Consider the following 27,338-nt stretch of genomic DNA (forward strand, 5'->3'; position numbering starts at 1 on the left):
GGAGAGACCACCAATGTTAAATGAAAAGAAAAGAAAGAGACTTCAGGTTATCAACTCTTTAAGGCAGGGTTGCCTGTGGTATACGAGTTTATGAGCAGCAACACAAACAGGTCACAGGAAGGTCTCTCTCTAGTTAGATACACTAATTAGCTATCCACAAGCTGAAGTTCAGGTGAAAGCTGCTCAAGCACTTGAAGTCAGGACTCAAGAATGCTGGGGTCAAGAGCCAGAAAGGGTCAAAGATAAAGGTCTGGAAATGCAGCAAGATGTAGTGAAGCTAATGGGCAAACAAACAACATGAAAAGAAAAATTTATAGCTCACAAATTACTCATTTGAAATTATACATATAAAAAATCAAAAGAATTTTCATATGTGGTTTACCAAAAGAAACCACATCTCTTGATTCATTTGAAGAATAGCAACAGGAAGATCTAAATCTGGAGTAAGTATCAGCAAGGCAAATTAAAATACTTATATTTGCTTTATAGGAAATAAAGGAGGAAGATGGTCAACCTCTCAAGTGTTACAGAAATGTGAAGTGACTTGAACTCAAAACTACTTAGATGTGTTATGTAGCAACATAAGCTTTAAATGCTTGGTTTTTTTTAAAACAATGGGATCCAATAAATGATACAGACCAGTTACTCAGGGAGGCACATTTACATCAGTTGTAGCTAGTTCATTTTCCAGAAAGCTGGAAACAATCTTTTCTTTCTTTTCCAGACTGTGAGTTTGTGAATGCAATGTAACGTCTTCTACACATGGGTCCATTCTTATGCTTTCATTATTTATTCAACACTCATATGAAAATACTGTAACTGGCCTAAGCATCTTAGCATTCTTACATCATATTACCTTGAATAACTGAATATTCAGCAATGTATATACATTGAACCTGAAGTGGCTGGTGTATCAGCAGTGAGAAAGAACATGAGGTAAAGATGCAGATAGTTCAGTGGTTGACATATTTACCCGCATAAGCTGTTCCTATCTATTAGCTATAAGGAGAAGATTTAACATACAATTTAAATCAGTCGCTGCACAGAGAGGAATGTGAATTCCATTGTTTCAGGATAGCTTATTGTGTTTCATCTTGAAAAAAGAGAAAGATATTGTTAATACATATAATAATCCGCATTTCGGGATGTGTCCTACTATTATGTTTCTGCACTAAAGAATCAAATTAATCTCCAAATTCAGACAACCCCAAACCATCTATAAAAGCATTATTATAGCTTGGTAATTGAAAAACACCCTAAAACCATACTGAAATTATGTTTGGTCTGATTTCCATACATATCAAAGAGGAGAGATGATTTCTGGCAAACCTGGAATCTGTATTTTGAACAAGGTGTTTGCCAGCTGGCTCTTCACATTCTGTAGCAAGTCTGTGCATTACTTTAGCAAACGTACTGAACTAGACCCCCTTGAACATTACAAAATCCATCACTGTAATAACAAAACAAACTACTTTATTTGGTGGACCTAGCAGTTTCAAGTGTAATCAGGAAGTAAATTATAAAAAAAATATTGCCTTGATCTTGAAATTCATAAATAAAGATGTGTGAAACTTGGAAACACTATCAACACAACAAATTTCTTCCGTTCCTCCCCTACCGTTCACATCGCAGAAAAACATTCTACTTTGCTCGCAAGCGTTTCGTTACAGATTGGTGCTTTCTCCTGTCTCACATTGACAGTAAAAAATTGTTGCTCACCAGTTACAGAGAGTCCCACCGGACCTAAACTCTGCTTGAGTCAGTGGGACTGGCACTGTCTGGCAGGGTGCTTTGCAGAGATAGAAGTGACAAAGCCCTTGCTCAAAGAGCTTACGCAGCTCCAGAGGCATCAGCGACCAGCAGAGGCTCTGCTAACAGGGAGCGTAGGGGAGGGTCAGCAGCCAGGGGCAACGGGATATAAACAGACTGCCTGGACCGGTTTGGGTCAGTACGTCCATCCGAGCACTGTTTTACCGCCCTCTCACTTCTTTTTATTTTGATACAGTAAAGCCAGTCAGGATGGAGATTAGAAGGAGGAAGGCAGTCAAAAAAGGGACCCCTAAGGGAAGATCTGAACAAGAAGGTGGATTAGGATCTCCTGACCGGGTGGCGGGTCGGGTGAGGTGGCGAAGGCGGACGAGCCGCCGGCACGGCATCGCATAGGCTCCAGAAGGGTAAGAAGTCTTGTTTTATTCTTTCTCCAAAAGCTATTTTTGTACCAAAATACAGCTGCGTGCGTGGACACGTGATTTTCTTGTAACCAGCCGCTCAACATCCCCCCGGCCTTGCGCTGCGTTAGCACCAGGTGCCTCCCCGTCGCGCATCCCCACACACACGGCGCTGGCCGTACAGCGCCATTATCCTGCCACAGGCGGGGATCAGGCTTTTAATAAGGATACCACGGCCCCGAGGACTGCGGGGAGGGGAAGCGGCGGTGGCCGCCGGCCAACATGGCCTTGAGGGCAGGGCCGGGAAGGGAAGCGGCGCGGTCGCTGCTGCGCAGGCGCCCGGCGAGGGGAGGCGAAGAGACGCGAGGGGAGCCGGGCCCGGTGGGGCCGGGGCCGCGAACGGCGGGGCTGCGGGCGCGGCTTCGCCATGCCCGTGCGGTTCGGGGTGAGGCGGGAGGGGACACCGGGCCCAGGGGGCGGCAGGAATGGGAGTGCGGCCGATTCTGTGGGAAAGGGGAGACCCCTGCGCCGCGGGCACTGGCCAATAAAGATATAAACAGTTCGGTCGTGCAGGTGATAGCGGGTTCAGGCTGTGCTCGTTCCTGGAACTGTTCCCTTAAAGATATAAATAAGGGTTGAGGTTTTGTTCCTTTGTTCGTTTGTTTTGGTTTTGTGGTTTTGTTTTTATGTTTTATATTTTGGTGCGTGAAATGCAGTAGTTTTTGTTCTCCGATGGGGGTGGGTTTGGAAGCCGCCGAGCAGCCTGCCAGCTTAGCTCATCCCGCAGCAGCGTGTTGGTGTTTCTTCCACTCGGGGATCTGTGACTAACAGGAGCAGTGGAGCAGGATATGCACCGGTGGCTTGACAGACTCCTTTCTGTTTGCTGCAGGGACTGAGTGAATATAAGAGAAACTTCAAATGGAGAAGCCCAGAATTTTGTAGCCCAGAGAAATCCTTGTGGGCAGGACTTCGGTCGGACCAGTTTGGTAAGCGCCTCTGGAAGCTGTCCACCTTGACTGCAGCCAAAACCCAGAAAGGTTTGCCATGATGAGTGCATGGCCACAGTAACTGGTGGTATTTGCAGTTTATGCATTTTGTACAGTTAAAAGTATATTCTTGGGTCATCATTTAGTGTATGTTTTTGAACTCCATATTTTTTCTGGCTTCACTGAAACTTTCTTTTTTTTTAATTAGTGCTATTTTTATATACCCTGAAAAAAAGTAATTTCTGACTTTTAGTGGCATAAGCCAAGGCCCAAACAGATGCAGTGTAAACTCATACAGGGTGTGCAGAGAATGATAGTGGATTACCTGTGGTCTATGGAAACAGTAAGTAGAATTCCATATTTCAGATGAGACTAACTTGGGGCAAGGTTTGATACAACATAAAATTGCTCCAAAGACTAACAGGTACAGCTAACTGAAAGAAAAGGACAATCATTAAGTCTGGGATTTAAGGATTGCAGACATTGTCGTGGCAGGGAAATGTGGAGATAGACGGAGGAAATAGCATCTGGATTGAGAGGCCTGTAGGGAGTTGAGGAGTAGGAGTAAGCTGGACAGTGATGACAGCTGTGATGCTTTGAAAAGTAGTAGTAAAAGATAGTAATTATTCTAGTGGCACAAGGCAGATTAAAAAAAATAAATTGTGCAGTTCAGTGCAACTGCACTATGCAGTCTATGTAATTAAGAGTACAATGTATGGATTCCTACAATATGATAAGTACTATAAATTATTGCTTAGTAATTAAGAACCAAATACTGGGAGTAGGGTTTTTTTTAGTCAAGATGGTAGACATTTTAATAAATAATTTAATCTTGTTAAAGATTATTTATATTACTGCTTTCTTCCATTACTGCAAAATGTATCTTTCTTTAACCTTGCTTTCCCTAGCACACGAGTCTGTGTGTGGGTACCTGTATTGAGAACTGTAATTTTCATGAATTCTGAAATGCTTAAGCATACAAACACATTAACATCTTTTTAAAATTGCAATCTATGCCTATTTTCCAGTCAAACTAAACTGCAAATTTTACAAGACTTGCAATAAACCCATGAGTTAGCAATACAGCAGTTTCTCCTCTTTCTGATGTTGTAGTGGTGGTTTTGTGCATGCTTGGTTAGTTTTTCTATGTATTTATGTTAATTTTCTTTTCCCACCATTTAACCACCATATCTTTAAATGGCACTGTTGGCACCTCATAGGACTTGCAGATTGTTATTGATAATTTACTTATGGTTCTTCTTGGTGAAACACATAGTTGGCAGTTTTAGGAGTCACTTGGAACATCACTGCAGAAAGTTTACAGCTGCAGGTGCTCAGAGGTCCTTTCTGCTACTTTTCCAGTGTTTTGCCACTGGTATTATTTCCTATTCCCTGTATGTATAGTCAGACATCCAGACATTCTGTATATCTTTCACCATAGGTTGCTTCTTCGTGAGATAGGAGTGTCTCTCTCTCTCCTAGAAAGTATTTCTTTAAGGCGTAAGTGACTTTCACTTACTTTTCCATCACAGTTGAGCACTTTGAAGTGGATTCCTGCTTTGAATATGTTCAGTCATTCAATACTCTTCTTAAAATGGTGGGGTAACTTTATTTTCACCTGCCTGTGTAAAGGCCAGCAATTCTTAAAAATAACTTGATACCTGGTTTCCTTACAAAGTGTTTTTCTATTTTTGTAAATGTTTTTGTGTTCATACTGTAAAAAGGCACCAGGTATCTGAGATGGTGCTAAACTGCAAGGTGGGTGGGGATCTGTCACAGTCATTGAGAACCTGTTCAGCAAGGTATGTTGTGCACAAGTAATGAGAAGTGCTTCTAGCATAATTTATGGCTGCAGGTTGTTTGTTCTGTATCTGTGTTAGCCACATTCTTTTTGCTGGTTGTGTTAGTTTTCTTTTTGTTCAACTCCCAGAATCAACTCACACAAGATTGTCCTGTGGACAGTTTTACTTTATAGGGTTTTATCCAATATTGTCCTGAAGCACCATGTTCCTGTCTTTTTAGTGGAAAGTCATTTTCAGATAGGAAAGAACACAGAACTTCACAGCCATGCCCATAGTTCGTAATCTGTCATTGCTCAAAGATACTAAAACAGTGCTTTCTAATAATCAGTTATATGATAAACTTTCAGTTTATTATTGTAATAGCATGATATTATGTCTTCAGTAGAATGTTTTTGTTAAACCTAATGTGTTTTTTTTCAGGAATCACTAGAGAACCAAAATTCATTTCCAAGAGAAGGGTACCTTACTATGATCCACAGATTTCGAAGTCCTTTGAATGGACAGCAGATTGTGATTTGAATGACCCACTTGAACCTGAAGCTGCAGAGTTGCACACAGACCACAACAACGATGTGAATCAGGAAGAAATTGAAACAATAGAAGGACCCAGACTCCCCCCAAAAGTTCGGTCACATTTGGTAGATTCTAGCGGTGAAACAGCTCTTGCCCTTGCAGAGAACAACATGAAGAAATCACCCTATGAAGCTCCACCAAATCAAAATGAAGCATTTTCATCTCCGAAAAAGGAATTAGAAAAAATGGGTAATGGGGTAAGGGAATATTTTTTTTTAATTGACCAGTATAAAAATTGCTAACAGTGTTTTCATGCACATGCTCAGACTCTCTTGTCTAACTCTTTCTTTACTTGTGTATTTTGGTGCTCTGTGTTGTAGCTTTTCTGTTGGGAGGGCAGTACTTTTGAGATCAGATTTTGGTGCTACTTAATTCAAGAGGAATTTGCTCTTCTTTGTCATCACTGTTATTTTAAATTAAACTAACCAATAATATGTAAACATTTGGGCTTGGTGACTGTAATGAGAAAATGTACTTTGCATTAATTTTGTTCATAAAACTGAAACACCAACGACTGGTTTGAAAGTGTGTGTTGAAAGATGTCTGACTTGTAAAACATTGTAGGAAAGGAAACAATCATTGTTATTTTTTTTCTTGCTTTATGTTACCAGCTTCACAGAGCCCTTCAGAGGAAAGCAGACTTGAATATTTCACGTTTAAATACTTTCCCTAGAAATTCTGAATATCAAAGCCAATTTGTCTGGAAGAGTCCTCATGAAAAGTCACCAATACTTGCAGCTGAACAGGTAACTTTAAGGAATCCAAAAAGTAAATTAATACTTCCTTTTATGTATCAGCAGAGTTGCTTACCTTCCAAGATTTGGGTTTTTCCTTTTTTGGTGGGGGAACAACAAACTTTAATGTTGTTACGTGATTTCTTTTTTTTTCTCTCACTGTATGAAAGTGCATTATAATGGAATTTATTTCCATGTGATTCTTTACTGTGATCAGGTCTACTTATTTGTTCTCCTTACGCCTGATTGTATTTTATTCTGTTTGCATTAATTTACCTGTGTTGTCACAGTTTCTTATTGTCAGTCTCCATCTCTGTGCACATGTACTTCTAAGCCCTAAAGTGCGTCTCTGCAGTGTTTTTTTCTTTTATGAGAACATCTTATATTTAAAAGTGGAGTCTTCCAATTTAAAGACACTCTTCTGGCATTTTACTACATCTCATGAGCTTTGGGGTTTTTTAGGGTTGAAAATGCTATTTCTAGTCAGACCACAAAGAGTAACTGATTGTGAGACTACTTTGTGTTTTCAGTTAATTGTTACTGGGATTGGGACTTGAGAGTCTGTTTTTACAGTATAAAATAGGCACTTTTGCTTTTATTTTGTCTTCTGTTAGTAAGATTACTAGAGGTGGTGCGCTCTCTCTTTTTATCCACAGGCAGCAGATTTGTTCAGTAACAGCTTTCAGGGGAAGTAAATGTTGATACCTAAGATCAGTCACTGTCCTGTCTTTTTCCGTTGAAGTGCCAAGCAGGTGGATTTACTATAAGATATGCTTCCCAGCAGTCCCTTATCCAAGGAAAACTCTTTGAAATGCGTGACGGTAGTATAGAAGTAAAAGAATCCTTTGAGAAAGAGGCAGGTCCCAGAAAGTCACCTTATGGAAAATTTCAAAGAGAATTCTGATTGGTTCTGTGTGAAATCAGTTTGATAATGTCATTATTGATGCTTGTTTATCTGCCTTTTTCAGAGGATACACTTTGAAATCTAAAACAGCAAACGTTTTTTTCATAGCTTATACAGAATAAGAAGCAGTGAGAATAAGTCTGTAGGCACTATACATCTGTGGATAAATGGAACTTAGAGAAAATTTCATTATAAAAATGACACATATTAACAAATTGATATTTTTGATGTTGATATGACAGAGAATATACCTGAAAACTGAATAATGACAATACCTTTCCCTTGAAGAGATTCAGTGAAAATCTCAAAGTTATCAAGTCAGACCCAAATTCTCATAGCAAAGCTGAGGAAAATGTATGCTTGTCACATATGGCATAGTGTGTAAATTCAGCACTCCATGAAGGGATGATACATGACCACATAGCAAATTCTCTACCTTGGTTTATAGTACTATATTGATTGGAAAATAATGGATTTTTAATTTACCCAGCTCTAAGCATCCAGCTCTAGAACTCAGAGCAGTTGTCTGTTACTTACAGACTGGACATGTACTGAGGAGGCATAGGGAAGTTTTATGGCGTGCCTTTCAAAAAGCATGATTCTGCATAAAACTCTGAAGGTGAACTGTCTTCCCAAATAAACAAAACCTCTGATAGTAAACTTTAATAAGAACAGCATTTGATCACAGATTTAACTGTGTCTGACTTGATCACTTTTAAATTTATTTTCCTCAGTTAAAATTTTTCCTGGATTTGTCCTAAGAGTTCATTAGTCTGCACATGCTGTATTGTACCCACAACTATCTCTCTGCTCATACGTGAGTGTACTGGCGTGAATCAGTTAACAGATTTTGAAAATTTACTCTCAAGGTAAACAAATCTCACTTTTTTCTTTGTTTTATTTTCTTTCTCTCCCCAAGGTTATTTACAACACAAGGAAATCCACACCTGTGGTTAAATCTCCTGAAATTACTTCTGAAACTGCATATGAGAGAAATTTCAAAGGGTCTCCTCCTGTTAAGGATCCACAAGAGAGAGGTGTTTCAGAAGAGAAAGAATTTCCGGTTTGTGAACAAGTAAATCTTTCCCTGAATGAAAGGCTTTAGTAGTACTTATATAGTTTTGATCTATTTTATAATGGGGTGGGTTTATTTTGAAATTTTTTAGTTACATTGTAGAGCCTTTGCTAATGACACTGGACTCAATAGTGGTTTTGCTATAAAGGACTGAAAATAACACTGTACAGCTCTGCTCTTTGGGGTTTCTGTAGTGGGTTTTGTAGTTTCTTTTGTAGTTAATTTTTTTCAGTTTACAATGAAATTTTAAGTGTGTATTTCTGAGTTTTCAGGTGGTTTCATTTATTTTTTTAAATATTTAATTCTTTTGTTCCCAATTGAAACTTTGTTTTTAGTTATTAGGACAGTTTCTGAAGTTTAAATCTCTGATTTATACTCTCATTGCTACCAGTGTTGTCTCTTGGTGTGCAGGAGGGCTAAATGGGAGGTCTGGTACTTTTTGAATGTCATAAATTAGAGATAGTGTAAATAAAAAATAATGTCGATGTATGAAAATTGTTACAATTGGAACTGATTTTCAGCCAATAGTTGTAATTTGAAGAAACGTGGAGGAAGGGTTAGAGTTAATAAGTTGAAAGGGTAAGTAATTGTATGGGGCTATAACAGGACATTATGTAGCCTATGTAGATTCTGTTACTCAGTTCAAAATATTATCACCTTTTGTGAGAGTAAAAGACATTTTTAAATTTCTATTTTTAAAAGACATTAAAACAACAATTTTAAATGACATTTTAAAGTAAATTTTAAATATTAAAATGTCTTTTATGAAAATTTGGCTGTCTTGCATTTCCTTGTCTTGCTGTTGACTTGTACAAACTTAAGTGGACATTTAGGAAACATGCCTATGTCATTTTTACAAGATACATGAAATGAAATGGAATTGTTTCAGACTGGGACCTTCTAAAAATAGGTGAGAGCAATTTAGAGTGCATGACTGAACCTGTTTTGCAAAGGGGATGTACGAATGTTTATTTTTGTAGCAAGCTGCCAAGTATAGTGTTGTCTAAACTCCTGCAGGTTAGCTAGCCATCCTTCAGGTACAAGGACCACAAATGAGTCTCCTCACTACTCATCTCTGTTCCTGAGAAAACAGAAAGGGCCACTGTCAGACAACATGTTCCCTAGGATGACTACTGAGGAAAATGTGTACTTCATATGCAGGGCCTGTGGCTTAGTTTAAAGCCATTGGTACTTCTGAGGTGATTGTTGGCTTGGAGGTTTTGTCATATAAAACTCAGACCTGCCCAGTGCTTTAAATCCCATTTGGGAATGAGGAATTTTATGTCCCTTTTTGCCTCTTTTAGCAGATACAAAGAAAGCTTGAAAAGCCTGAGACTTTCAGGAAACATTTGTCTGGTTTTAATATTGGAATTTCAGGTTGTTTTTTGAGAACAGCTAATACAGTGAAGTAAGAGAAGTCATGAGAAGGGAATTTTGTTCAAAGTGTCTAAAAACCTGGTTGTTTATACCAGTATCTCTTCTCTGATTAGTATCTTGAAAGAGTTTTGGGGGATTTTGGTGGATTTTTTTTCCCTTGAATTTGAACAGTATCTGTGAGGATCTCTAGCAGAATCAGAAGAATCTGAATTCTGCTAGCAGAATCTAGCAGAAATCTCATGCATGAGATTTCCAAGAGAATAAAATAATTCAGGAAAAAAGAATCTTTTGTGTAAAAACCAAACAAATCAATCTAATAATTTGTAAAACATAATGGCAGGAAATAAAAAAAATTTGCCTTTTGGACTCAGGTTAGAATGTGCAGGTACTGTATTATTTTATTTCTGTATTTCACGTTAATTTTGTAAAATGTACAAAACGGATCATCTAACTAACTGAATGTTGTACTCAGAGACTTAGCTTTGGCATTTCGTTAGTTTATTTTTGTATTAACAAAAGAACGTGATATTTTTGTTTGTATTAAATATGCAAAAGAGCTAACACTAAAATAAAATTAACTATTTGCAAGAGCTTGATGTCAAAAAGAAATACGAGGGTTTTCAGATTGTTAGCTAATGTGGTATTTTTAAAATTATCTTTGCCTTAGAGTAAAAGGGAAGAACCGTTTCAAAAACCAGCAGAAGATGCAGCAAAACAAGGGAAATCAGAACAGAAACATCCTAAACAAAAAAATAAGCAACATATCAGTCCAAAGCCCCTCTCTTTACATACAAGTCATGGGTATGTATAAAATAGGAAAACCTAGACTAGTGAGTAGGTGTAGAGCAGCCTAATATTTAGAATGATGGACAGTGGACCTTTAACCACACCATGCTACAGTTGCAGGGGCAAATGCCCCCCTGCAGCTCTGGGATTGAGTGTCCTGTGGCTACATCTAAACCTGGTGTTAATTTCCAGCCTCTTCCCTGGTCAACAGAAGTGGAAACTTTGTAGCCACTCCTGTTCAGTTGAACCTTGTGATGCAATAATAGTATTACTAATAAATTTAACGTGAATGAAATTAAATTGGTGCAGTGCTGCTACTAAACTTTTAGCAAGTCCTTCAGAAGTCATAGTCACCTCTCAAACTGCTCTCCTGTGCTTGCTCCACACCTTAAACTGTGGTAATTGTACTTGATCTCTGCTTTTTCTGGTCCCTACTGCCTTCTGTCCCTGAGTAACAAAAGCAGACACATGAGGTAAAGAGGAGTAGAGAGATCTGTCCCATTTAGGGTAATCTGACAAGCATGGAAATGAAATGAAATTGTATGTTACTGAGCGCTATCAAAGTATCTTTTTTTTCTGCCACATGCCTACATTGCAGGAATTGAACTCATATTTCCATTTTATACACATCTGAGATATGTCAAAAGAAATAAAGGGCAAGAATAGACGTGGGCTTTAAAATGCAAAAATGAACCATCTCTCTTGTCTTTGTGCTTAATATATGTTCCAGCGATTGCTTTCATTCTTTCTGGCAGGGTTAAGGCATTAAATTAAAAATGGGAGAGGAGACTTACCTGAGTCTTAATGCTGTTGGATATTGGGAGTTGATTACAAAATTCTGTGAAATAAAATTGCTTTATGAAAAAGTAAGCGGATATAGTGTAGCTAAAATCTTTAACTCTTTGGTTTTCTTAGCACTCTGATGTGATGGATTGTAGTCAATTTTGCAGAGTACTGTGTAAAATTCTTGATCAGATGGTGTGGCTCTTTTCATTTAAGGGTAAATTTCTTCCTCTTATACCTTCAGTGTGGTAGCATAAGACAGATTTTTCTTAAAAAATCACTGGGCAAATAGCTGTCAAAATGTGCAAGTTTTCAACATGCAGACAGAATGCCAGCTGTGTTGCATGGCCTGCTATTGCAGAGTGACTGCAATCAAGGCATAGCAGTGATGTGTTTTTTGAGCTAATCCATTAGTTTTGCAACCAAAACTGAAAAAATTCAATCGGTTTTAAAGAAAGAGACATATTGAAAGAAATTTTGAGTAGAAAGGGTTTGTGACCTTGGTATTTTTCTTTTGAAAAGGTGCTTTTTATTCTGTGACTTCAGGCTTTTATGACCTATTTCTGAAGAAGGATTTAAAAAGAGGGCTTTTTCACCCAATGCTGAATATATTAAAATAAAGTTAGTAATGTTCTGAAGCAAGATTAAAACCAAAAATGTCTTTAGATTTAAGCTGATACATCCACAGTTCAGTGCTTAAGGACTTGAAGTACTACTTGTTGCTTGCTATAGGTTAGATGATGTTAATTTTTCTGTGTATGTATGTGTGTGGCAGAAGAGAAAATGAACCCATCTTTTCAAGTAATGAGGCCTTTTGAAGATCAAAGCCAGTAGGACATAGTTAACTGAATTATACTGACCAGTGTTCTGGAAGTCAGATGTTTCTAGCCCCAGCAGTTCACCCCACCCATATGCAGACTGCCTTTAAAGTGGAGTTCATAGAAGGAAATTCTGACACATTAATGCCAAACCAGCATTTTTACTTAAATATACCTTTATTAGCGATTTGAGTCAAGATGCTGCACTTTGCATTGAAGTGATTGAGGCTTATGTGTGTATCACGTTCTCCTGAATTGGCTGTCAGAGCAAAAGCTTCAGGTAGAAGTGTTGTGAGGAAAAAGCAATATGAATATGTACTTAAAGGGCCACCAACTGAATGAGGGTTTTTTCACAGCTTTCCTAGTTGTGTTGGTTTGAGTTGTTTGTGCATGTGTTTTTCACATCTCACTGGCATTTAAGTGCAAGCACATGTGTGTTTATTGATGTAACTTTAGAAGTGCTCTTAAAGAGTATTCTGGATATCAGCTTTACCCTTTCTGTCTTTTTTTTTCCTCTCCTCATTCTTGATTTCTTAGGAAGATGAACACTGAATATAGGTCAAAATTTTTGTCCCCCACCCAATATTTCTACAAAGATGGAACTTGGTCTCGTATTAGGAGTAAAGTTCACAACCAGGTGAGTACTCTTAGAAAACCTGAAGCCTAAGTATGCTTTGTATTTTGATTTTTAGATGCAAAAACTTCGAATTGTGGTATTTATAAGATAGAGTTTTGAGATTGTAATGCTAATGACTCAAGCTCCCTAAGGTGAGTATACAAAGACAGTTAGGTTCTGACAAGTCAGTATAATACATAACAAGAAAAAAAAGAGATGGTGAGACTTAAAAAATATATTTTCTATATAGAGTTCTTTAAATTTGGTATTATCTTATTATTTCCATATGTATCATTGAGGGTTGTAATTCTTAATAAAGCTTTTTGTGGGTAGAGGGAAAGCAAAGAAGAAGGTTAATGCTTGTAATTTTCTGGTCTTCAGGATTGGTTGTAAGAAAAACAAGCTTAAATCTTAAAACTTCTGTTAACATGAGAATAAAAATCCTGATAGACCTGATTCTTGGCCAGGCTTTTTTTTTTCCTCCTCTCTGTAGGATCCATCAATATTTGTGTTCTAAGAATGATAAAATGGGATCCAGCATGGCAATTCCAAAATGTTGGAAGTCAAGCAGATGAGGCAGAAGCCTGTCTTGGCCGAGCTGGGATCTTCTTTTGGAGCTAAGGCAAAAATAGAAATTGTATGCCCAGTGGAAGCAAGGTTATGTGACACGGGAGGACTCCAGAGATGCTGCTCACCGCTGTAGGGAGAAAATCTGTGTGGCTGAAGCTCAGTTGAAGTTGAAGATGAACAGAACTGTGTTGGATAATAAAAAGAGGTTTTTTAAATATGTTAATAGCAAAAGGCAGTGCAGCAACAACACTGACCTGTTACAGAATGAGGATGGTCACCTCACAAAAAGGCATAGACAAGGCAGAGATCTTTAATGCTTTCTTTTCCTCTGCTTTCAACACTGGTGATGGGCTAAAGGGTCCCAGTGCCCTGAGCTAAAGGACCATGTCTGTGAGAATGATAAACTGCCAGTTGACCCTGAACTTGTGTGGGATCTGCTGCTTGAACTGGATCCCTGGAAGTTTAGGGGACCTGATGAGGTTCCTCCGAGAATACTCAGCTCAAGGGTGATTGTCATTGCAAAGCCTCTCTTAATGACTTTTTCAAATGGTCTTGAGAATCTGGAGAGTTGACTGCAATTGACTTGGAGCTGGCTAATGTCCCAGTTTTCAAGAAGGTCAAGTCAGATGACCCTGGAAACCATAGGCCTTTCAGTCTCACTTCAGTTACTGGTAAAATTATATAGAAGATTATCCTGGGAGGTACTGAGAAACACCTGAAGTCATTAGTCACAGCCAGCATGGCTTCATGAAGGGAAAGTCCTGCTTGTCAAACTTAATTTCCTTTTATGACAAGGTAACCCATCTGATTGATCAAGGGAAGCCAGTTGAACTAATCTTTTTGGATTTCAGTAAAGCTTTCAATACTGTCTCTCACAGGATCCTTCTGGACAAAATGTCCAGCACACAGCTGGATAAACACATCATGTGGTGAGCGAGCAATTGGCTCATGGGTCAAGCACAGAGAGTAATAGTGAATGGGTAACATCAGACTGGTGAGCTCTCCCTAGTGGTTCCACAGGGCCTGTACTCTTCAACATCTTCATAAATGACTTGGATGCAGGACTAGAAGGGATACTGAGTAAGTTTGGTGATGATACTAAATTGGGAGGAGCTGTTGACTCCCTCAAAGGCAGGGAGGCCCTGCAGAGAGACCTCGACGAATGACAGGACTGGGCAATCATTAGCTATATAAAGCTGAACAAAGACAAATGCCAGGTTCTGCACCTGGGATGGGGCAACCCCAGATGTTCGTACAGACTGGGAAACGAGATGCTGGAAAGCAGTGCCGCAAAAAGGGTCCTGGGGGTCCTGGTCGGTGGCAAGTTGAATCTGAGTCAGCAGTGCCCTGGCAGCCAGGAGGGCCAACCGTGTCCTGGGGGCATCAGGCACAGCATTGCCAGCTGGTCGAGGGAGGAGATTGTCCTGCTCTGCTCTGCACTGGGGCAGCCTCACCTGGAGTGCTGAGTGCAGTTTTGGTTGCCACAGCATAAGAAAGATATTAAGCTATTAGAGAGTGTCCCAAGGAGGAAAAGCCGTATGAGGAGCAGCTGAAGTCACTGCTGAGGAAGAGACTGAGGGAAGACGTTACAATCTACCACTTCCTCACGGGGGGAAGCAGAGTGGGGGGCACTGATCTTTCTGGTGGCCAGTGACAGGACCTGAGGGAATGGTATGAAGCTGTGTCAGGAGAGGTTTAGGTTAGATGTTAGGAAAAGGTTCTTTACCCAGAGGGTGGTTGGGCACTGGAACAGGCTCCCCAGAGAAGTGGTCAGAGTACCAAGCCTGACAGAGATCAAGAAGCATTTGGACAATGCTCTCAGGCATGTGGTGTGGCTCTTGGGGGTGTCCTGTGCAGGGCCAGGAGTTGGACTTCGATGATCCCTGTGGGTCCCTTCCAACTCAGGATATTCTATGATTCTGTAAGATAAGAGGACTGAATAAAATATTCATTCATGGTCGAGACGTAAGAAAGAATCCAACCATATTAGAAATATATTAACAGCAGATTAATGAAAGTCTGCATAACTTGAAAAACAGTGCCAAGTCCATTGATTTTGTTGTAAAGCAACAAAGGTACTTTGGCCGTTTACAGTACAGGTTGTCCAACAGTTCTTTTGGTTTCTGCATGATTCCACACCTTTTCCCATACTAATGAAGAGAAATGTTCTTCAAAACTGTATCTAAACTCTACCTCTGGTGAGTTGTTGACACTCACCCTTACCAAGGGTGCCTACAGAATATCTCTAGCTTAGCATAAGTGCTTAGATGATAGGCTCCGACTGATCCAGTCTTGTTTCTGCCTTAGTTGGGACCGCACATGAGTAACTTTGGGTCCAAAGCAGAGTTTCTGAAGTTCTGAGTCCAAACAGGCAAATGCTGTAGTAGAATCCTGGTGTGACCTTAGCCATAGTGATTACTGCTAGACTGCTTCTCTGCAATTTATTATTAAGCATTTCTTTTCAGCAGTCATATGAAAAAAAAAGTCACTTTGAATTATGCTTTTGAAAAATTAATGTGGGCAATTAATGATTACAGTAGGGCTCTCTGGGGCCTGTGTCCTGCTGAGTTAATGCTGCCTCCTGAGTCACTGAAGGAGATGGTTGTCCTTTGTACTTCTTCACAATTCACTAGAGACATAGTATTCTTCCTCCCCCTGCAGTACCCTGTTGCTCTGGATTTATATTCCTTCTGTTGTGGCTATCATAATTAATTTTTCATTCTTCTACTTAAGATGAGTAATCCAATAAATCACTTGCACATCAAACTTTAAATTCCCCTCTGAAAATGACAGGCATATATTTTTAATGAGCTATTCTTTGCAAGTTTAGTGGGTCAAATTGTGGATGTTAGCTGGATATCCATCTGCTGCATCCAGTTACTTTCAGTGGGATTAGCAGAATTTAACCCACTAAGGAGGAATGATGTGAAATCTATCATGAAAGAAGAATAAAAAAGAAAAGCTAGGAAAATGGGCCAGTGAAAGTGTCAGTATTACTTTCCTGCTATTTTACAAAATGCTTATTTCCTGTGTACCATTTTTAGTAAGCCAGAATTCACACGATATCACAAAGTTATTTTTAATAAGTTAAATATAAACATTTTGTTTTTCCTTTTTCTTCTTGCACTTTAATTGTGTTTGGGTGAAGGACACAAGATAGCATGTGTGTTTAAATAGTCTTAACCATAAAAATTATAGTGTATGATGTCTGAAGAGAGGGGTTATCACTTTTTTATTTAAACTAAAATTGAACAGTTTTGTATCTCATTCTTACAGTTACTGATAGCCTAGAATGAATAATTTTGATATTATGTCTTACATACAGTAGCTCCAACAGTTATCAGCTTCTCACTAAGATGAATGTAGCTAGAGACAGTTGCAGTGTTTGCAGCATACAAACTCAGTATTGTACATGCACATAGATCTGTTAACTTGAAATAATTATAAATTAGTGGTGAATGTATTTTTTAGTATTTTACTGATGCTTAGGAATCTAAATTGATTTCCTCAAGCTTGGCAGAAAACTGGTGAAATGCCAGTGCTGATGTATTTGCTTTAGAGCTTTTTATTGAATCTCAGGGAGGCAGCATAGAGCTATGTTGGCAGGGTTTTCGTATTTAATTTCTTAGACTGAAGTAAAGTTACAAGGGTGATAGTAACAATACAATGTGGAGAGAAAAATAAGAAACTTAAAAATAATTCTGTATTCTTCTCCTTAGGCATCTCAAAACACTCTAAATTCCATGTGGTATATGGAGGTTGGTTGCATAGAAATTCCTCTTTCAGTGTTTAGAGCACCGTGTCTGAGCGCTGATGGAAAGACTAGAATCCAGCATTAAACTTATTCATAGTTACTGCATAAATTTTTGTGCTTATGGAATGAATAATTAACAATTTTGCTTTGGCTTCATGGCTCAAACATGCTTACTGAATATATGCTTTTGTTATTTTTGCTTTCCTTTTGTTACCTTTTTTGCAGCATGCAGTGTTTGTGCTGTGGCTGGCCCTGTATTATGAGTAACTTGCCTTTCTCTTCTAGCTGCCAATAGCTAATGCAAATACTTTGTAGTAGGCTAATAGTGAACTTTAAACAGACATGCAACTTATGAAACTTTGATGTATAGGTGAGAGAACTTCGAGAAAGAGCAAAGACTTACAGGCAACGAGTAGAGGGAACACACTTCTCCCGATACCATTTCAATCAGATCCTGTCTGATAATAACAGTCTTTGGGATGTGTCCTCAACTTCCAGTTCAGAAGAAGGGATCAGCAACAACATCAGAGCACTAGATCTTGCTGGGTAAGGTCATCATTCCTGCCTGTTATTCTGCAGCTTTGAAACAGAGCAAAATGCTGGATATAGGCTCATCAGATATGTGCGATCTTGGATGTTTGACTGCATTCAAGATGCAATTGGACAGCGTGTCCAGTAATCATCTAGGCTCTCTTTCCCCATGGAGGGTTGGACTAGTTGGTCTTTTGGGGACCCTTCCCACCTGGGCTGTTCTGCAATTCTGTGATATGCAAAGTCTCTGGAAGAGATGAGGGCATTTATCAGTTGCTGTGTGCTCAAATGGAATCATCAGGATTGGTTAATTTTGTGGTTGAGTCTTAGACACTGTTTAGTTTGGAGCTGAAAACCTAGGAACTGGAATGGTGTACATCCATTTTCTCCTTTCTTTGAAGGCTATCAGAATTGACAGATATTAAATCCCTTGCTAGGAAAATTCAGAATTAGTATGTTAGTAAAATGTACAGACAGCTATAGCTGAAACAGGGAGGGGAAAAAAAAAGTAATTTGTGTCTTCTCTGAGATTTGATATTTAAGAACAAAGCCTTGGATGCCTCTGTAGTCCACTGTAGACTGCTGTACACACACTACTTGTGTGTCAGAGATCTACCCATTTGCATGACTGTAGCTCTAATAAGGGTTGTGGGATGACATGTAAAATAATATTTATTACAATGTAATTTGTTAAATGTGGTGTAAATGTTTTGGTCTACTGGTTTGTTTTCTTTTCCTGTGAAATACAGATCCTTTTGCTGATCTCATTTCTCTGCACTGGGCTAATTTGCACTGATTTCTGTCAGCAGTTGAGAGTTTAATTCTTTGAAAAGTTGGGCCTCAAGGGGAGTCTTCTAAACTTCTTGGCTTTTAAAATTATGCCATCAGAGTGTCCCTCTGTGCGGAAATAATTATTTTTTAAGCACTTATGATAATCTAACTTGTTGTTTAAATTGAAAATAGAGCACTAATTTACATTGCATTTTTGGAACTGGTAATCCAGAAAGAGTCTTCATAGACTCTAGTTTGAAAACGAGTTGTTCTTAAACATCAGTTGAAACTTCAGTGGCAATTTAACCATTCATTATGTCAACTGTACTACCTTTTAATATCTGAGCTGTACTTTTTTCGAAGGACTGAACTGGATGAATGTGTTCTACATAGAACACATATATTGTGCAAATCAGTGATATGAGATGCTGTGTTCTTTGTTACCTAGGGTTTCTGAAAAAGAGGCTGTACCAAACCCTCAAGGGCTACAGCAGCCTGACTCCAGAGAACAACCACACCAGAACAGCACTGGAAAGAAAGACATGTCAGATGCTTTAACTGTTCCAGTCAAAAGACGTTTAGTTTGGGATGAACAAGAAGATACTGAAGAAAGAGAAAAATGTCAATCGACAGAAGAGGAAGAAAAACAAGATGAACAGGGTGCAGTTGTGGCTCAGCAGTTAGAAGAAAACAATAAGGATGCCAAAGAAGATATGAAAATTGAAGGGTAAAATGGAACATTTTAGTGATGTATATATGTATGTGTGTGTATATATATATATATATATTTTTCCTTTAACAACTCAGAAATTTGTAGGTTAACTAATTTATGTTTTAAAACTGGATTTAATTAAGAGCAGAAGTTGATGTGAGTTGGTGTGACACTACTTTTGTTTTTAACAGTATCATAAGTAATGAGAAAGTTTAAGACGTTGAGCTGGTTGATGGAAATGGATCCATCATTAGGAATACTGGATTTCTAACTTACAGGACAGGTGTTTGTAGATGCATGAGCAATTCTAATGTTTTTCTCCAAGACTATAAAATTTGCAGTACGAGCCTCTTGGAAGTGAGTATTCATTACACAGCAACCAAGTTCAAGTTTAGTGAAAGTTAAAACTCACAATTTGCTTCAAGTTGACAACGTAGGATTGATAGGAGTGAAAGGATAGGATACATGCTAATCTTCACAGAATAAGCAGAGTTGGAAGGGACCCACAAGGATCATCAAGTCCAACACCTGGCCCTGCACAGGACCATCCCCAAGAGTCACACCATGTGCCTGAGCGTATCATCCAATCTTGTGCTTAAGCATCTATTTAAAAAAAAAAATCATGAACAAAGATGAAGGACTTGGGAGAAAAAAATAATTAGCATCCATTAATCACTGATCATTATGTTACTGAGCACAGGTTGGAAAAAGGTGGAGGGGTGTTGGAGGGGTATTTATAAATGATGAGAGATCAATTCAGCATGTGTGTAGTACTGTATTTGACAGTTCAAAGATCCAAATTGTATTTAGTTACAGAAGTCTCTGGCTTTTTGCTGTGCAGGTTTTGCATACCTTTTTTTTTTTTATACCATATTTTAGTTTAATAGATATTTAAATCTCAATAACTTTGACTCTCGTTACCATGCAATCTAAGCATTTTATATTCCTCATTTGGTTTTATTTTTGGTGTTGCAGCACTAATCAAAGGTAAGGAGCTGTGATAATCTCCTTTGGGAGTAAAACCCGGTATGCAAAACCCAGACAAAGAAAAATTGAGATGCTAGACCCAAGTAGAAATTAAGTGCAGACTTTCAAAACTATCATCTGGAAAACCCCTCTAAGTTTCTCTGCCTCACTTATGCCTCTGATTGACATTGAAGGTTTTCTCTCATCCTGAAATATGGTTCTATGTGTGCTGTGATGTGTGCTAGACTTGGCCATGCAGAGCAGCTTAACACTTGCATGTTATCTAAGCCTTCTTGAGAGCTAGAAATGAGGATTTCTTTGCCTAGATGCACCTAGCATGCACTGAGAGGATCAGGTTCCTTGCCCAGTGTGGGTGTGCTGCCCACCTCCTTTTGAATTGCACCTGGAGGAAGAAGACTGAAGTGGTAGTGCTGATTTATTTAATAACCTGGGGGCTATAGCGATTACATACATGGGGGATATTTGATTTCAGTTCAACCGCATTGACTGAAGAGTGTCAAACCCACACTTCCATCTCAAAGGTGGCAACCAGATTCAGGGTTTTTCTGGGTGAATAACTTTTCCAGCCCTCCTGCTGAGACTCTGTATTGTGTAGCAATACATTCAGGGTTTACTGGGACAGAGGGAGCCTGCATTTGCAGCTTGAGACCATTTATGTATTTTATCCATTTACACAAAAAAATTAAAATACACAAAAAAATTAAAATACACAAACTGAGGCTCAAGGGCTGGAATCCAGGACTCCCCTTTTCAAGCAGATGTTTTAGCTGTAGGCTGTTGGGGTTTTATGGCCTTAACTGTCTTGCCTTAGGCTTCCTTGTAGGAGTTGATTAGAAACAAAAAGCTTGATTGCAAGACTCCTGAGTCCTTAGCTAGTCCTTTAATAATTTCTCTTTTTTTTTTTTTCAGTGAAAATTTAGAATTGAATACTTCTGCAACTGTGTCAAATTCTTCTATATCCTCAAGGATTGGTGGCAGGCTTCCTACTCCAAAGCTGAGAGCTCTTGGTGGAACTCAGAGGACTCATCATGATCGCACTACCCCAACTGTTGGTAAAAAGACTTTTAAATGCAAAGCAGTATTTCAAGAACTGAAGAATAAAAAACATATATGAATCAGTTTATTAGGTTATTTAATGTAATAAAGTATTTTTCATCTTCTCCAATAGGAGGTACAGTTTTAGTGTCTCCTCCTAAATTCAAGTCTTCATCTTCACCACAGAGAAAACGAGACTTAGGAACAGACCCTTCGAAAAGAAGGTCCTTCCGGGTGAGCCAGAAAAGACACTTAACCATTATGAATTTTAGGAATGTGCTGTTTAAGTAATAGTGAATAATTTGTTTAATACATCTTTCTCTTGAGTTGTCATTTGCTATCCTAAAATTCTCAGTATCTGTGACTGAAAAAGGCCCATGTCTGAATAAATAATTTTTTGGGGGTATCAAGCAAAGGGGTTGAGACTACTGGAGCTGTTGATTTCCCCATTAATATTATTGTAGCCACTGACATAGGGCACGGCTCCAGATTGCTTGACTTGAAAGAAATTCTTGTCAAGAGAGAGAGGTTGGGTGCTTATATGCAAGATAGGTTAATGTGCCAGAGTAGTTTCACTCTTCCTTTCCTTTACTTTCATGCTGCTTTTACTTAGCAGCTTGCATAGTTACTAAAAGAAAAATAGAAACATTTAGTTGTCATTTTCAAAATTGGGATACTTTTTGTCAAGTTGTGCTTGGTCTGGGTTCTACAGAGACAGCTGCCTTTCAACTGCATACATCCTCTGTAGTAAGTTCTGTAATAGAAACAGATACAATCACATGAGAAGTTGGTTATGTTGTTTCAAAATCTAAAAACACAGTTTTTTGTTGTGAGGAAAAAAAGCTCTTGGTTTGACCTGATTAGATTACTTTCAGACCATGTTAAACACTTATTATTAGCAACAGATTCTCTTTAGGCTGTCTCACAAGTTTGGAATACTTATTGTTTTATTACTCTTATAGGAAGTGTAACTGTAAAGCCAACATTTGCTGCATATGTGAAGATCTGTACTGTAAGGCTGTGTATGAGATGCTGGGATTTTGTGTTTTTTTTGATCCTTTTTTTTCTTCTTTCTGTAGCCTGACGTGAAAATGAAAGCTGTTTCACTGTTTAACTCTCCACCTGCTGGGCTGAGAACTGTGGATCCTCTGCCACTTAGGCAGGATCCGTGGCCTCCTAACAGGGTTGCTGATGAGCAAGTTCCTCTTGCTTCAGCCCATCAAGAACATTCTTCTGCAACTTCCGTGCTCAAGTCAGCAAAAAGCTCCTCTGTGCCTTGGTGGAGTCCCTCTCATCGCATTCAAGGGACTCTCAAGGATCCAGAATTCCAGCATAATGGTGGGTTTTGTGTATTAACCATCTGTGTTAGAGTGCTGCAGGATGGAAATGACCACACTGCAGTATTCAGACCAAGAGAATGCTGAACTTGCTGCATTACACTTTCTACAAAGAATGTGTTGTTTGTAAACGAAAGCTTTTCTACTGTATGGTTAGTCTTGCTGAGGAAATGTGCACAACACTCCACCTTAGTTTCAGATTCCACTAATATCATTACATTCTAGTAGTCTGTCTAATTTTGCCTTATGAGTTTCAATAAGTACTTACCATGAGAATAATTTGGTTTAGCATAAGCACCTCTAATTTTTAGTATCTAAGCTACAACTGGATGCTGTAACACTTCTCCAGCTGCAATTGCCAACATCAATGTGTAACTGAGACCTTTATGGTGCAGTATTACTTTGCAAGAGTTTTCGATTTCTGAGAGATAAGCTCCTTAAATATTTCTGCAGGATATGGAAATAAAAAAGTCACCTATAGAAGATTTATTGGATATTGAGAAAAGCCTTTTCTTGGCTGAGGAGGAATTTGTGCTGGAGCATTTCAAAGATTGTTAATGATGTTTAAGAGTACTGAGGATGTAAACTAGATTAAGAAAAGAATTCTCCCCCCCTTAGTCTTCATTCCAGAAAGACTTTGTATAGCTGCTTACGGTCCCACAATTCTTGCTCTCTTGATTATAGAGATTAGCTCAAAAGTAGTATTTCCATTCTAGAATGGAACAAGTAGTTGTCCAGTTAAGTGGGAACATGAAATCCAGAGAATTTCCTCAGAAAGAGGTTCGAATCAGTGCTGGATTCTAGCTCTGCACATTGAGTGCAGTTCCTTAAGTAACTTGTAGCATGTACTAAAGAGGTGTCTTGAGAAGAATACAATGGAGTAAATTTATTTTAGCTTAGAGTCTGGTGGATTTTTGGGTATTTTTGCTATTAATAAGACTCTTGTTTCAGAAATAACATTGCAACATTTTTAAATATTCTAAAATTAATTACTATCCTGTATCTGTTTTGAAATTATTCAAAATTGTGCCTTTGACTTTTTGTCTTAGGGAATCTTGGCAATCCAAAAATGAGAACTTTCCAATTGCCCCTTCGGGAAAGAAACTGTAATGATGAAGGTATTTCTTGTCCCAAAGTATTATTGTATATCATGTGTATATAATCTAGATTAATTTTAACTTTTGCATGAGTGTGAGAGATTTTTTGAAGCAGTAAGTAATACTGGTTTATGTGTTTGCTTGAATAACTACTGCATTTTTTCATCAAAATAATTTAAAAATGTTCATCCTAGTAATCTGAAGTTTGAACATGATGATATAGTGTAGCATGAATAAACCATTAAATGTGACTGAGCATTAAATAGACCATTGTGGCTCAATATGTGGCTTACTGTAGGTTGCTTAGTTCCATACCTAAAATTGTTTCCTCCCCACACATTTTAAGCCTCTGTGTTGATAGCAACAGAAGCAAACTGCAAAATGATCACAGTCCAGATTGCAGCTTCAGTAACTTTGGATGCAACTTAAAACATACCACAAACCTTCAGATAAAGGTTTTGCTTGTGAGACTTTAGCACCAGATGTGCAGCATAAAATGATCCCCCTGACTTTAATTTTCACACCTGTTCTCTGCTCAGTGTATTAGGGATACTTAAGGCATCCTGCTATTCTGATTGCTGTTTTGGCCTTTTTTCTATTTTGTGTAAAGTTAGTCTGGGAGAGCAGCCAATGCACAGCCCACCAGTGCATCTGCTTGGCCCTTTTGTGGGCAGACACAAATAAACTCTTTCAGTAGCATGAGTCAACCAAGGGCACTGTAGCCTCATTAGCTTGAGCTGCCATATACTTTTTCTTAGTGTGATGTCTGAGGTTGAGCTTGGTGCTGTGCTATTGCCAGTCGTGCTTGTTTGGTTCAGATGAGATTATGGACAGACCAAGCTTATATCTGATTACAGTTTATTTATAGCTATACCCCAGAACGACCAAAAGCTTTTTTCTGTACCCCTTGTGCTTCCTTTGCTCCTTGGTTTTTACCAAGTTTCAGGCTGATTCTCTATCTTACTCATTGCAGTTGCCTGAAAAATATGTGGGTTGTGCAGATGGCTCAGACAAGAATCTGTGTAAATACATAAAACATGCAAAATCCTGTAGTACTCTGCAGCTTCCCACAAGCTTTGCCACACACAGATTAAATGTTGTAACTGCTGTGTTATTTTTTTTCCCCTATGAGCTGAGCAATGATGTATGAGCTTTCAGAAACAGATTAAATGTGCCAGCTCACAGATATTTTGTACGTTCATATCTGTTCATGTACATACAAACCTGGGAGTTATTCCAGTGACATGTGTGTTTGCAGAAGTGCAGTTAGCAGTTTTCTCATACATGAGAATATAGTTGTTATGCATAGTGTCTGAGCCTATTATGGGCTGTTTGGATCACTGTATTTTAAGAATTTAGAAATGCAGCTAAAAAGTTAATTCAAACACTGACAAAGTAGAGGTGCTGTTTGGATTTATTGAGGAATTTTTTCTTGGGTTATTTTGTTGGTGAGGGGGCTGGAAGGTAGTGATACAGTTCTTTTTAATCCATTTGAGGAAAATGAGTATAATTAAGGATATTTTTCATAGATAGCATCTTGACAGAGCTGTTGCAACATTTTAATAATGCTGTTAAAGAATTATAGTGTGCTTTATCAGACAAGCAATTGATTAATTTTAAGAGTTCTACTGTGTGTGAAGTAGACCTTGTATTCAAATGGAAGACTCTTCCAAAGTATATTTCTAAAGCCTACTTCTTGTTGTCTTTGTGATAAATTTTTTTCAGAATACACGTTTCTTTCAACAGCTTGTGACACAAGTTGCATTTGGCACAGAAGGACTCTTGGCAACAGGGGTTCTGATATTTTAGTCATGTTATTCTAAGGTTGTCTAAGAATATATTATTGTCTGAGTCTAGTCTATACAGATTTCAGTGGCAGAGGAACAATTCCTGAGCTCTTCTGACACAGGAGAGTAAATGTAAAAATTACTTGGAGGATTGGGTGACACTAGGGATCTCATTCTGAAGTTTGTCAAGAGTTGGGCTTGTAACTCTCTTAAACTTATCTAACATCCTAGAAGCTTTCTAGTGAGGTTCTTCTCCAGCACATCAGATGCCAACTAATTGCATTGAAGTGTATTGTGGTACTATTTTAACATTCATTGTGAAAGAGGGCATAAAAATATTTACACTCTCAAAGTCTGCCAAGAATGTCAGCTGTGTTTTGATATGTATATTTAATCTTCCTATTTTTCCCTTATTGCTTTCCCCACAGATGACAGGTTGTCTCAGATCTCTGCTCGCTCGGCAGCATCTAGCTCTCTTGCATCTCAGATACTGGAACGAGCTCAGAAGAGGAAGGATTTCTGGGGCAAGACATAGTCTCTTCCCACCTGTCGTGTAGAAACTGTTCTGTAAAATGATTTATCTTTTATAGTTTGTAGTGTACATTTAAAAAAAATGTGATTGTAGATCACGTTAATGCTGCGTTCTTTCACTTAACCACTGATATGGCCCAAGTTTTAGGGCTTACCATCCCAATTGAAAATTAAGTATTTAAACTGATGTTGAAAATGAACATCCTTTATATCTGAGAGTTCAGTCTTAATTCACTATGTCTCTACAGCCATATGAGGCTTTTTTTTTTTTTACTGAGGCACCTCTTGAAACTGAGATAATTATTTTTTTATGGAAACTGTGTGTTACTTTTCAAGGTATTCTGCTGCAGTCAGGCAAGTATGACCTGGAACAGTATTCAGGGGCAACACCATCATTTATCAAATACCTCAGCTGCATTATTTTAACTAGTTATCTTAAAGGCAACAATGGTATATTTGCTTATGTCACTGTATGAATTGTCAGCACAACACAGTACTGTGACAAAAAGTTACTTTTGCTACTTAACTGTCTTTAACCTGTTACAAAAGGATTCCTATTTCCTAATGATGCAAACATGGAATGTACAGGAGTTTGAGAAAAGGACATGAAGCATTAGAATTTGTTTGTTGTCCACAGATTTTTGACCAGGAAGACTATTAGAGTTCAGTGTGTACAGTACTGCAGTTTGTCAGATATACTGATTTAAATGCTTGTCTTGTGGACTGAGACCACAAGATGTTTACTGTTAATTTCAGCTTCTCTAGAAAAAGCAAACTCAGCCACCTTAACCAGTGATGTTCCCCAGCCCCTCTTCAGACTCAGATATTTAGGAGGAGTTGATTTCTTAAAGTAATTTCAAAAGAATGGTTTTTTCTTGACTTTGACATTTTAATTACCTCTCATCCTAGTTGCCTGTTGCAGAGAGATTGATACTGTTATGACTGTCACAGTGAAAAGTGTTTGTGATTTATGCTGACAGCTCATTTTATTTTTCCAAGTGATGCAGACAAGTTAATATGAAGTAGAAGAAATGGGTGGTTAACAAGCAGTTTGGTTCTTGTGTGGCTTCAAGTTTTAGTATTACTTCATTTGGAAATTTTATACAAGAACAATTTGAATTTTGTACACATTTGATTACATTTTGATTTTGTATGCAATTATGTATGCATATTGCTGAAAATAAAAAAGATGGTTTGATTTGTTTTTATGGAAGTTATGCTGGATAATTTGTCAGGGCTTATTACATTGGCACTTCTCTGTTTAGTTCTCTGTTTCACCTGTTCAGCTGGAATATCTGTGGACTTACGAAAGCCAAGATGTTACCTCAGAAATCTTCGGAAAGAGTAATTTATTAAAGCTAGATATGTTGATACCTGAAATCATGACTGACTGCAGACCCTTTAAATGGTGACCTGGAGCAGATCGGTGCTACACAGGCTGGATAGGCTGCAGTGCCCAAAGGGTCAGTCCCCAACAAATTATTTAAAGTGTTAATTTAAAGAGTGAATGAATGAGTGCTATCTAGCATTGATCATGTTAGAAAACAGCGTCCACTTCTTCCAGAAATGGTACATTGCAGTAGCTTCCTACCGGTGGAGTCGTT

General features: G+C 38.4%; 1 protein-coding gene across 1 annotated transcript; it reads left to right on the forward strand.

Moving 5' to 3' along the window:
* Positions 1-583: 583 nt before the first annotated feature.
* On the forward strand, positions 584-26,942 carry MDM1 (Mdm1 nuclear protein). The gene is given in 16 exon segments (XM_051795792.1): positions 584-2,107; positions 2,110-2,174; positions 3,058-3,154; positions 5,377-5,726; positions 6,141-6,275; positions 8,087-8,242; positions 10,287-10,420; positions 12,544-12,643; positions 16,912-16,950; positions 17,317-17,492; positions 18,697-18,975; positions 20,857-20,999; positions 21,116-21,216; positions 22,062-22,320; positions 23,369-23,437; positions 25,632-26,942. Coding segments are annotated over 16 exon segments (2,298 nt in total). The 5' UTR covers positions 584-2,019; the 3' UTR covers positions 25,739-26,942.
* Positions 26,943-27,338: the final 396 nt, after the last annotated feature.

The sequence above is a fragment of the Manacus candei genome, unplaced genomic scaffold, assembly GCF_025592945.1.
Source record: "Manacus candei isolate 608988 ecotype Guabito, Panama unplaced genomic scaffold, ASM2559294v1 h1tg000043l, whole genome shotgun sequence".
Classification (NCBI taxonomy): Eukaryota; Metazoa; Chordata; class Aves; order Passeriformes; family Pipridae; genus Manacus; species Manacus candei.